The following is a 13192-nucleotide window of genomic DNA, read 5'->3' as shown; positions in this document are numbered from 1 at the left end:
AATGGTAAAGCACCTCCCTAGCAAGTGTGAGGCCTAGTTCAAACCCCAGTACATCCTCCCCCCACCCAAAAAAAGAGACATGTTTCAATTTCATTCACCACTTACCTTTCTAGAAAAGCCAAATGACTACTTTAAGAATAAATGTAGTTTAATGACTATAACTACAGAAAATTCAGGACAGAATAAAATCTGAGTCAGAAAACATCAACACCTTAAAAAACATCTTTTAAGTCAAGAAATTACCAGTAAATGCAATCAAGGAAAAAATGACTGGAATGGTAGAAAATAAATAACTTGTACATGTCTGGAGAAAAGAGGATTGATATTTTGGTAATTTTCCTAAGTACAGAGATAAATCATTGACTTATTTATTCAACACATTTACTAACTATAACAATTAAGATATTCTGAGTAAAATAATTTGATTCAAAGAAGTCAGAGACATTTTGCTGTCTGATTTGGAGAACTAATGTAACTTATGACCTGTAAGCTTAATGGAACAGCCACAGTCATAAACATGGAAATTCTCACCGTGAAGTTAAGGCAGAAAGTGTCCTCAACATCTTCTCCTGGATAATCTAAAAGCTCTTGAAGACTCCTAATCATAGAATAACAGAAAAGAGAAAGAGAAAATTAAATATTGCAATAGTGTTTCTACCTCAGTTGCATGCCCAGTTCATCAGCCAGGACAACTATAAAAAAAGATTCCTAGTCATTCTATGACTGACTATACATATACTACGAAGAGAATTATAGCAGTAAACTTGTATAGCCTTCTTTTCCTATGGATAAACATTACTAGATTTATGGAAAAATTCAGATGGATTTCTATCTGACAGCCTTGTGTTTGCATAACCCTGCTGTTGCTTGGAAGTGTATCTATCAGAATATGGTGCTGCAATGGCCTTACAGTCTGGTTTTACCCATCTGCATTAGTAAAATAATCCTGCCATCATTAAAAAAAAAAAAAAGCCACCAAGTCACCTTATCCACTTAGGAATCTTAATGATGGGTTTGGGACATAATCCCCAAAGACATAACTCAACACACCATAATTACAAGTGCTGAAATCCTAAAAGACCAAAATCTCTAATGTCAAAAATCCCCAAAGTCTAAAATCCAAAAAAAAAAAAGTAATTCTAGAAAAAGTGATTTTAAAAATTCTTCAGAGGTGGGGGTTCAGCTCAAAGGTAGAGTGCTAGCCTAGCGTATGTAAGGTTCTCGTTCAATCCCTGGCACACAAAGATCCTAAAAGATAGTTATATACACTTTTAAAGGGGAATTTGAGTAACAAAAATACAACAGAATTTGTATAGGCCACCTTACACAATAAAACAGGTAAATGATATACATATTCTTGCAAGTGTAAACACTCCAGTGCACAAGTATAACGGTTATAAGGCAGATAAGCCATACTCATGAATAAATAGATCAAAAAGTAAAATACATAAACAAATGTCACTATGATTGGAAATTATGAGCATTCAACTTAACTCTATAACCCTAACCATTTGAAATACAGTGAGGGACAACAACCCAATCTTCTGAGGAGATGGATAAAAAAACCACAATTCCCCTCCTACTATCCCACCACCACCACGTCAGTGCCATCCAGGAGAAATCCCCTGGTGGCAAGTCCAACCCGATCTTGGGTTAACTCCAACTGTTCTGAACTCTATTGTCTTGTTTGTTTTCTCCATGCCTGTGAACTGCACAACTTGAGCCTGACTGTAACCTTTTGGATTTGTTTCATTAAAAAGAAGCACTTAAAAAAAAAAAAAAAACCCACAATGGGTCACAGCAGCATGTATATTCACCCAAATAGCTAAGATCATGAGAAATTTTATCTTTTACAAATACAGATGAACGAAAAGGACGTCTCTTTTTTTACTGAGGAAGTTTCAACATTTTTACATACATGCACAATTTACACAAAGTCAATGCGACTGCACTTTCAGACTGTGTCTAAAAGTCTTTACACAATCTAAACTTTAATACTGAAAACAATGCAAATACGAAATATGTAGCATAGAGAATTTTTTTAAAAATCATGCAGACAATTTAAAATAGCAGGGCCCTAGTGTAGGTTCTAGGGTCTAAAAGTCAGCAAGTCTAAAGTTCTGCTGTCCAAAGCAGAAGAAAACAGTCCCTGCTCTCAGAGATAGACCAGTCCTCAGTATTTGCTCTCACTAGCCCACTTCACACAGGCAGCTGACTTGATGGAGCCCAGCCACACTAAGGGCATTCGTCATCTGCTGTCCATTCAGACTCCTACCCCAATCTCCCCTGGAAACACCCTCATGGACACACCTTCACTGGGTTTCTAGATGTTCATTCACTGCACCTAATATAATGCAACTATCCTGCATAGAATTGAAAATGCATCAATCCCTTCCTCAGAATCCCTCTTCTATAGCCTCTGCCCCCCATGGGAATTGCAGTTTTTAGGATTTTTGGCTTTCAGGATTTCAACAGTTGGGATTTTAACCCTGGGCGGCGGGGTGTGTGTAAAATGTTCAGAATTTTAGACTTTGAGGGTTTTGATCTTTGGGGGTTTCACCATTCAGTATTTGAGATTTTGCCTTTAGGGACTATGGGCACCATTTACTAGCTTGTATATTAAGACACAAGGCTCTGTATGAGAAAGACACTTTATTACCTATAACATTCAACAACACTGAAGAAATGTATTCTTAAAACTATGTTTATATCAACAGTGATCGTATCTTAGCTCTCAAGAGAATACATTCTTATAATTAGACTCATTCATACTTTCTTCTTTAGTGAGTCCAGTCTTGCAATTCCATCAAGACTTGCCGAGAATAAAAATTACTAATGTGGTACTGAATTCTGCTACCAGTTAACCAGCTAAATTCATTACTTAAAAATGTAATTCTCATACAGGCTGACAAAATAAATAACACACAACTTCTGTTGCTCACTGTCTGGGTCTCTTTTGCCATTTAAAAATATTTCTTCTAAATATTCTTCTTCTTCTCTTGGTGTCCCCACTCCTCCCATCCTTTATAGTTCCTCAGTGAGAGGTATAACAGTCTCATCTCTAGAAGGTCCTTACAGACAACTACTCCCCACCTTTGTTCTACCTTATGGTGTTTTTCTTTTTATCCTTTTTTTAGTGCCAAAGATTAAACCCAGGGCTTTGTGAACGCTGCATGCACTTCACCTCTGAGCTACACCCTTAGCCCTCATTATATAGCCTAGGCTGACTTGAACTCAAGATCCTCCTGCCTCAGCCTCATGAGAGCTAGCATTATAGGCGGTGTGGAGGATCAAACCCAGGGCCTTGTGAATGTTTCTAAGTGTTCTACCACTGATCTATACTCTCAGTCCTTGCTCCAAGTTACAACCAGTATCTTACTCCATAAAAATAGAATAGTCCCTCCTGCTGGAGCTTTCTTTTTATGTGCTCCCCAAACATCAATCCAGAGAAACTCAAGAATAAAAGGGATTTTAATAGCCAGAAAAAGAGTAACATAAAACATGTCTTTACTACTTTGGGAAAAGGGTCTAGAGTTTCTCAAATGGCTAAATATAGAATTATTGTATGAAGCAGCAATTCCACTCCTAGATATACAACAAGAGTTATGAAAACTTATGTCCACATAAAATCTGTACACAAATGCTCATAACAGCACTATTCATAATAGCCCCAAAGTGGAAACAAACCAAATGTCCATCAACTGATGAATGGATAAAAAAATGTGGCATATGCATGCAATGGAATATTCTTTGGCAATTTTAAGAAATGAAATACTACAATATGGATGGACCTTGACAACAGGCTAAGCAAAAGAAGGCAGACACACAGGACCACATACTGCAGGGTTTCATTTATATGAAATAACCAGACTGGGCAAGTTGGTAGAGATCGATAGCAGATTAGTGGTTACCTGCCGCTGGAAGATGTAGAGACAGAGGGTAAGGACAAATGATATAGTCAGTTTTTTTGTGCCTTTTTTTCAAGTGATGAAAATATTCTAAAAATGATTATGGTGGTGGCCACCAACTTTGTGAATACAGTAAAGTCACTGAATTGTATATTTTAAATAGGTCAATTGTATGGCATGTGAATTACATATTAGTAAACTTTTTAAACTCTCCCTTTCAATATTCCCTCCCCATTATCTCCGTATCATGATAGTGTCAAAGTTTCCATTTTTTGTTCAAGATAAGGAAAGCAGAGCTTATTTTGTACTCCTGGGCAGCTATGACCTCTCTTTGCTTTTTGTTACCTCCGTCCTTACAGTGACACAGGCAATGCTTCAAGCAAGCAGCTGTGTAGACTATGCGGGTTCAATAAACTCAGACCTGTACACATGTCATTTTCCATATCTAATCACTGTGCCAGAGGCAATCAGAGCAGCTCCCCATGCCTGTCTGTATGTCTTTTAGCTTCGTACCTTCCTTCAGTGGGTGACAGCTCCTTCAAGTCTTCCAAGCCAGGTTTTACATTTAGCAACTTCTTATACAGAGCCAATGGGAAGTGGAGATCAACCACAGTGGAGTTGTAGATAGCTAGTCCACAGGTTATGCCAATCAAGTGAAACCAGTTGTGCTCTACAAAACACTTTTTAGGATGTAAACAAATGTGTTAAAAAGGAATGCAGGGTCCACAGCCCTCAAAACGCTCTACAACCTACTCAAAATATTTTCAACATAAAGGAATAATGATAACATTCATATCTGCATTCTGAGGCAGAGAAACACCCCTGACTAAAGTCTCACTATTCCCAAAAGATGTAATGCAGACAAAGGCAAGCACATGCAGCAATTCTAGTGATACAGAGAAAGCTGTCAAAGAACTTCCTGCATGATGCAAACATTCTGTTCTGTGCTGCCCCTTGTGCCAACCACTAGTTAAATGTGACCACTGAGCATTTGAAATGCAGCTAAGAATGCTGAGCAAATGAACCTTTATTTTTCTTAATTTTAATTGCCACCTGTGGCTAATGACTACATTTTAGGACAGTACAGGTCCAGGGAAAAATCTCTGGTAGAAAATAAGAATGCCTTTTAAAACTTCACTCTCCTACTGAATTTTAAAAAGTAAACTGTGTATGTGCATATTCATATGTATATTATCATTATTATTTTAAAATAAGACACATCTGACTACTGACATTTCACATACCATAAAACCAATTTCTTTATCACACTGTTCTTCTTGCCCTTTGTAGATATTAAGACATGGAAATAGCACTGGGGGCTCATGGCTGGCAAAATGTACAAGGAGGTCTTGGCAACAGGTTAAAAATGAACTTGAGATACATGACTTAGACATTTTAAATTATTATCTCTTCTATGTTCCCATTAGCAAATTTAGAAATCAAGGAATTGGTCTAACAACAAAAAAGAAATTTAATTCAATCCATCTGTTTAATTGGGACATTATTAACTCACCGTATCTGAAAACCACAAGAGATGTGAGTCCTGATAGTAAGTGAACATTCCATAGATGGGGTTCAAAAGTTCTTTTAATAGCAAAAGAAAGAACTCCTTTGTAACACCACCAGCATCCACTGCTTCTTCCCCATCGAAGATCACCTTAAAATCATGAGAACAGAATTAATACTGCAGGGAAATCAATGGCAAGTTTCATCTCTTTTTTGAAGGTTCTTTTCTAAAGGCAAGACAAAGGAAGGCAGATATAACAGAAAATATACATTCATGCAATAAAAATCACAAGGCATATCTGCAGTTATTGCTGTGGCATAAATGTTGAGCAAGGCCCTTATAGATCCACATAATTTTTAATAGATGCTCCAAGGGATGCAAAGAACTCACAAGTTTACCATTTGTCTATAGGGAGTCTACCACATATGTAAGGGCAGTAAGGCAAACATAAAAGAAGCAATAGAGAAGCCTGGATATGGTGGTACACACCTGTAATCCCAGCCCTTGGGAGGCTGAGGCAGGAGGATTGCAAGTTTGAGGTCAGCCTGGTTTACATAGTAAATTTGAGGCCAGTCTGGGCTACACATTGAGATCATCCAAGAGTGAAGTAGCAAATGAGAGGTAAATGTCCTGGTGCACAGAGAAAAGATTAACTTGAGGAAAACAATACTTTCTGGAAGAAATCACTCTAGGTTGAGTTCTTGAAGTCACTAAAACATGTGGAAGGGAGAAGGCCATTTTAAGCAGTCAGAGACATGGGCTCTCTGTGAGGTTGTCAACAGGTGTTCTAGACCCATTCTGGTCATTACCAGTAACAAATGATACGGAGTTCACCACATGCCAGCACTTATAACACAATTAACCTAATCCTCAAAACAGCCTTTCACATAGGAATTACCACTATTATCTCCATTTTACAGATAATGGTGCAGGCCCAGAGCTGAGGACGACATTCAAGAAGGCTTATGATTGGGACTGTGTTCAAGGCTGCCTAGAACAGAGTAAGAGTAAAGGTGGAGACAGACACAGGACTCCAGATATGCAGAGGCCAGCAGCAGATTTAATTCAGACATGTAACAAAACAAGAGCCCCATGTGAATTACTGACTGAAAACAGTAGGAAAAAAAAATGCAATGTTAAAAATATAACCCAGAAGTTCTTCAGAGAACAACCAAGCAAATAGGTGGGACTAACGGGACTTACTAGAATTTTATTTTATTCTATTTTATTTGTAGTACCGGGGATTGGACCCAGAGTCTCACACATGCTGGGCAAGTGCTCTACCACTGACACACAGCCCTCAGCATCTTATAAATTTTGAGACAGGTTCTCTCTAAGTTGCCATGAATTTATGATCCTCCTACCTCAGCATCCCAAGCAACTGGGATTACAGGCACACACCACCATATGCATCCTTACTAGAAACTCTGGAAAGGGTAACAATGTTATGTAAATAATCAATTCGATTTCTTTATTTTTTCATTGTGCTGGGTGGAGGTGCACTGTGGTATTTATAAAAGTTCAATTCAATTTCTTTTTTTTTAGTATATCTTTTATTCATATGTGCATACAATGTTTGGGTCATTTCTCTCCCCTTCCTCTCACCCCCTCTCTTTCCCCTGCCCCCTCAATTCAATTTCTTGCCTCTTACTTTTGAAAACTGGTGTTTATAGCAGGGTTGGTAATCCTGTTATAACTAAAAAATAATGGGAAGTTGTCTAACTGTAAACAACTTTTAAACATCCACTAAATATTCCTACATAACCTGCTATATACCAAGCATTATCCCATGCCCAGGAACACAGGAAGCAGTACCTCAAACACGCATGGCCCGAGGAGACCATTTCTTCATTCAGCAACTTTAGTTCCCAAGCCTCCCTATCCTCAGAGGCCAACAGCTTAGAAAATTTCACTACCTCTCCATTTGCACATTTTATCTTCCTTCTCTTAAAATCTTTTTTTTATTAGCAGGCACTATTGTACAAGGGGTTTCATTGTGATATGACATCGAAACCTTCCTAGGCCATAGCTCAATAGTTGTACCTAGCTGGAGCTTTACTTTGTTGTTTGCTTATTTGGGGTATGGCTAGGAAGAATACACCAAAGACAGCAGAAACAGACAAACCCTGTGAACCTTCTAATAATTCACTAGCATTTTTATCTGATGTTACATTCTCTGCTTGGTGATTTTTACCTCATGTCAGATACTCTGGTGACTTGACAAAAGGAGGTGATTAAATCTTATAAAATGAATGAAAGAAATGATGAATGGCTGCTCTCCACAATTTTAAGAAGATCTTTGCTACTTTCACTGTTTAATGAAAACCTAGGAAGGTACTTAGAGGAGTAGACTAAAGGAGCTCACTTTGAGAGGTTTTTTCAGATCGATATCAGAATGAATGCTCAGCTCTCTTAGGGCATCTCCAACCAGGTTATTTCTACGAACATGAAGAACCAGAAAGGGGCTTCTGGCCAGCAGAGGCTCCAGGGTGAGAAGCATGAAGACGTTCTGCAGGTTGGCTCCATTGACCGCCACCTGGAACAGCACATCCCAAAACACAGTTACTCAACTCAGCACATACCTGGCAGTAGAGACCAGCCAGCTGTAGTTCAGGACCTCAGTGGGATAACTGCATTTTCCTGTCTTTTTTTCCCTCTTAACTTCCACAGATTTTCAAGTTAATTATGTTCACACAACACATAGGACTTCCTAATCTGAATCAAAGAGATTAACTGAAGTCTGTGAATCATATGATCTATAACCAGATCAAGGAAAAGTGATTTAGACTAGCTGATCAATACTAAATTAAGAATGAACCTGGAGAAACATGGGACAGAGGATAAAAACCATGAACTTCCAAACAGCAGGAAAATAAACCAATAATCAATTGTTAAAAAAAAGTTTTTATTCTGTGAAAAGTGGTCATTTCTCTAGAAAGATCTTTAAATCATCAATATCATATTCCTATGAAAAGACACAGATAGAGAGAGAGAGAGAAGACAGATACAGAAATAGAGAGAGACAGAGAGATGAAGAGAGAAAAACAGAACGACAGAAAGGTGAACAATGATACATACCTACCGAGAGCAGGAACTGGTAGATTCAGATTGTTAACTCATAAATGTCTTTGTAATCTTATCAAAATCAATTTATTTTTAATAAAAATGTGTTAAAATAAATTATTAAACAAATCTCTGCAAGTTAAGTTTCTAGTCAATAAAGTACACTGAGCTCTATTTGCGGCTTATCTCTCTCTAGGTCAAAGGTCAGCGAACAATCACCCCATAGATCAAACTCAGTCTACTGCCTGGTTTTTTGCACAGTTCAAGCCAACAATGAATTTTACATTTTTAAACAGTTAAAAAACAAAAAAAATGAAGCATATTTCCCATGTGAAAATTAGATAAAAAGTCAAATTTTAATGTACATGAAGTTTTATTTAAATACACTCACTTATGTATTATCTATCACTGCTGCTGTTCTATAACTGTCAAATGCTTGTAACAGAGACCATATGGTTCACAAACCCTAAAATATTAACTATATGGCCATTACAGAAAATACATATCTCCCCTCGATATACTTAAATACATTCACATATGTGTGCTATATTCAACATAAAACTACTTAAGCTAAGCATGGCGCTACACGCCTGCAATCTCAGCACTTGGAAGACTGAGGTAGGACAGTGTCAAGTTCAAGGCCAGCTTATGTTACATAGTGAGGACCCTGTCTCAGAAAACAAAACAGTAATAATAATTACTGAAAAAATTTACAACAGTTCTACGAGTTATAATGGAATTTCACCCAGTATACTTTCTCCTATTTGGAAAAATTACAACTAAATGTTGAGGATGCAAAAAACAGAGGAGATAATTTTTTAAATGTGGTACCTGCATCTGTAATTCAGCATCGGTCTGCAACATTTTGGTCTTGGCTTGGGCATCAAAGATGAAAGGGTAAGAACAAAGTGTCACGGCATCCTAAAACAAAACACATTATTGGCAGTATTAGAGTATTTTACACAGAATAGTGTTGAAAAACATGTAAGTAAGTTTTAAAAGGGATCATTTACCTGTATTATAGATGGTCTAGACTTCTGTGTAAAGAAAAATAAGAAGGTTCTTACTTGGATGGTAAAACCTGAATTTTAACCTCCCAAAATATAAATTATAGCAGCTCATAATAGCCTGTCTGACTATTTAGCCATCAACCTAGCAACACTGGAATGACTGACTACATTTTGATGGAAAAGAATAGATGTTTTTATGGACAGACTGAGAAAAAGAATATAAACAATTTTAAAACATTTTAAAGAAACTTTAAAGGCAATTTTACTAACCCTCCATATTCACAGCATTAATAAAATTCTCTTTATAAGAAATTCATTTCCAACCCAGGCACAAAGGCTCATGCCCATAGTTCCAGGCCAGTCTGGGCAAAAAGTCTGCAAGACCCCATTTCAACAGAAAAAAAGCTGAACGTGGTGGGGCATGCCTGTCATCCAAGTTAAGGTAGAAAGCCTAAAATAGAAGGATTGTGATCTCGATCAGGCTAGGCAAAAAAAGTGAGACCCTATCTCCAGAATAGCCATAGCAAAAAGGATTGGTGGTATAGCTCAAGTAGTAGAGTGCCTGCCTAGCAAGCATAAAGCCTTGTATGTGGTGGTACACCCCCATAATCTTGGCCCTTGAAAGGATGAGACAGGAGAATTTCCAATTTGAAGTCAGTCTGGGCTACACAGTGGGACCCTGTCACAAAAACAAAAAGAAGGGAGGGAGGGGAAAAAAGAAGAAGGGAGGGAGGAAGTCTAGTTCCAAAACAAGAGCTTTACAGCCATGACTTCATAGATTAATTTTATTGGGTAAATTGGTTGAGTATCCTTTATCCAAAATGCTTGGGACTAAAAACACCCTACATTTTTTCAGATTTTTAAATATTCATATACGTAATGAGAAGTATCACAGATGGGACCCAAGTCTAAACACGGGGCTCATTTATGATTCATATATACCTTATACACACAGTCTGAAGGTCATTTCAAATAAGGTTTGATGGTGTGGAAGTTTCCACTTGTGGCATCATATTGGCACTGAAAAAAGTCTCAGTTTTTAGAGCACTTGGATTTCAGATTAGGAACCCTCCATTTGTAATGCAAATTACATTTTTATCTGCTAGCATGTTGTATTATCCCACACGCACTTAGGAAAAAACAAATATATAGAAAGACACCTAGTAAGCTTATAACAGGTACTTAGAAACTGCTTTTGCTTAAAAAAAAGCTCTGACTCCTTACTTGGGCTCATAGGTTATGTGAAAACAAGAGAAAAGTCTGGCTCCCCTGACTCCATTTTATATCTGTCTCCTTTACTCAGAGTTCCTCACCTATAATCACCCTGAGTTCCAAGGAGGACAGGACTGATCAAAGACATCTTTATGACAAGGGACCAAAACTATCCCAAGGAAAGGAACACCAGAGCCTCAAGACAGACCATACCGAAGTGAGGAACTGTTACCCATAACGACGGGGCTGCACTCTGGAGCAGGAGTAATCATTTTATGGGAACCATGTAGCTCCCCTCAAGTGATGATGGCAACAACTTCTCTGGAACCCCCTCACAAGAAGCAGAACTGAGATAATAATCAGGCCACACTTTGACCAGGACTGTAGTAATTATGCATACTCTCTCCCCTTGCCCCAGTTCTTCCTCTAGTTAAACTGAAAGCTGGTATTTATACCCAGAGTTGGACTCAAGTGCCTACTTTGCCTCTTCCTATTGATGCAGGCTAGAAACACGGAAAGAAAAAATCCACCATGGGACTCCACCCTCCTCAGCAAAAGGTCACTGCCCCATGCTGAATCCCTCCTTATCCCTGTCCAGGACCACCCTGGGACATCCTCTCAATTGTAAATTCCTTTTCAATTGTAAATTCCTCTCAAAGACAAGGGAGTCTCTTGGCCAGTTCAGATCTGAAAATGGTGCAAGCCCAATAAAGGGAAATCTGTCCTGAATCTGACCTCTCAGGTAAAGCCCTCTATTTAAGACCTCATGAGGGAAGGGGTCGGGGGAAGGGGGGAGAAATGACCTAAACATTCTATGCACATATGAATAAAAGAAAAAAAAAAAAAAAAAAAAGAAGAGATAGCAGGAGGTCAATCAAGGATGTGGTTAGGGGTCAGATCCCCAGATTCAATGAGGTCTGCTGTTGGTTATTTTGTTACTGATTTTGACACTAGTGTATGTTCATTGTAAGAAGGAAAAAATTGGAAAATACAGACAAATATGGAGAGAAATTTAAAATACCCATAATGCAATCATAATACAATCACGCAATAAAGAATGCTCATGTCTTGGTTTAAAAAAAGACCTCATGAATATTGCTCATAATATTTATACCTCATCTCAAACATACATTAAAAATCTGAGATCAGTTTAAGTGTTTGCACACAACACCCCATGTTATATAAGACCTTGCCAATCAAACCTGCAATCACCTCAGCCCCTCCTGCAAAGACCACCCAGATTTTTCTTGCCATTTGCCCTTACAACCTATAGTTTATCTTTTGAATAAATAAATGTCTGTGTATGTGTTCAAAGCCCACTGCACTTTCTTTGGCAGTGCCTATACTTTCCTTTTCCTTTCAATAAAATTTTACTTCTGCTTTGCAATCTGTGTTTCTGTCCAATACTTTGTTCCAAGACACAATGCCCTGAGTTCTTCTCAACCAGGATTTTCTGAGACCTGGAGTTTCAGTATGGAGTTTCCAGGCTGCATAATAAACCTCTTTTCTTTGCCCTTCACCACTACTCATCTCCTTATTTGGTGTATTGGGGCAAGTGGCCAGACTGACATATTGGAACTCCTGGCATTGGGCCTCTGTCCTAGAACTCCAGTTACAAGCTGTTCCTGACTCAGCACTGAAACGATTACCTGTGGAAGACTATTAATAGGTGAATTGTGAATGAATCTGTGAATTTACTCTTAAGGAGAGGAGTAATAGCAAATACAACCACAAATGCAGCATTTCTAACAGGAATGTTATAGCTTCATGTAACTGGGAACATGGAAATTTCTTCTGAAAATTTTTAGGTAATGTAATAAATATTAACTTAATAGAAGTTTCCATGGATTTATTCTCAGAGATCTGAGTGCTCTGTTTTCTTAATGATGGCCTAAACAAAATAAAAACACATTCTGCATGACCTTCTAGTAGCATATTACCACACAATTTGCATTTGTCTTGTATGGTGTCACAGAAATATCGAATTGTGAGAGGGTGATGAGGAAAGGGAAAAGCAGTGGGGTCAGGAAAATGCTGCGTTTACAGAGGAAAAGGTCAATGCAGTCCTGGTTTGCTGTGTGAATGAGGTTTAAGTGCAGATGAAAGCAGGAAAGAGCTGAGTTATCCCAGCCAGACAGGAGGTGGAACCCAAGAGCCAGCAGCAGGCGGTCCTGATCACAATGTAAGAGGTGTTCCTTCATGGCAGGGTGAGTGAAGCAAATAAGTATTTTACTGATTTTAGTGCTTTTTTCACACATAACTTATAAATTTATTTTTGGTTTTTATAATTGTTTAAATACTACATGGGTAAGAAGTACATACTTCCTTGTGTATTTGTGCATATTTAAGTGAAATCATTCAAAGGCAATTATAATTAAAATTCACCTTGTTAATCCTTTAAAATTAAGACTCCTGAATGATTTCTCTAAACGGAGAAACAATAACCAGAGAGATAATTCCAGCCCAATGGGACCAGATATGGAGCCATGCAT

The 13192-nt window shown here is 38.0% G+C and overlaps 1 protein-coding gene across 4 annotated transcripts in view; it reads right to left on the bottom strand.

Annotated features, from left to right (window-relative positions):
• Positions 1-13192, bottom strand: part of Herc3 (HECT and RLD domain containing E3 ubiquitin protein ligase 3) — a 162493-nt gene that overhangs the window by 74730 nt on the left and 74571 nt on the right. For 3 of the 4 annotated variants that reach the window (XR_012435616.1, XM_074041346.1, XM_020174608.2), the window contains exons 17-22: positions 9492-9515; positions 9310-9399; positions 7781-7951; positions 5422-5565; positions 4422-4588; positions 532-598 (exon numbers count right to left, since the gene is read on the bottom strand). Coding sequence is in view for 3 of the 4 variants with exons in the window: in XM_074041346.1 (XP_073897447.1) it covers positions 532-598; positions 4422-4588; positions 5422-5565; positions 7781-7951; positions 9310-9399; positions 9492-9515 (663 nt within the window). In the remaining variant the exon portion in view is untranslated. The remainder of the gene's footprint in view (positions 1-531; positions 599-4421; positions 4589-5421; positions 5566-7780; positions 7952-9309; positions 9400-9491; positions 9516-13192) is intronic. The other variant, XM_020174610.2, reaches the window with a different exon arrangement.

Source organism: Castor canadensis, chromosome 9 (assembly GCF_047511655.1).
Source record: "Castor canadensis chromosome 9, mCasCan1.hap1v2, whole genome shotgun sequence".
Taxonomy (NCBI): Eukaryota; Metazoa; Chordata; class Mammalia; order Rodentia; family Castoridae; genus Castor; species Castor canadensis.
Note: the sequence above shows the minus strand (reverse complement) of the source record. Positions and strands in the feature narration are given on the sequence as shown.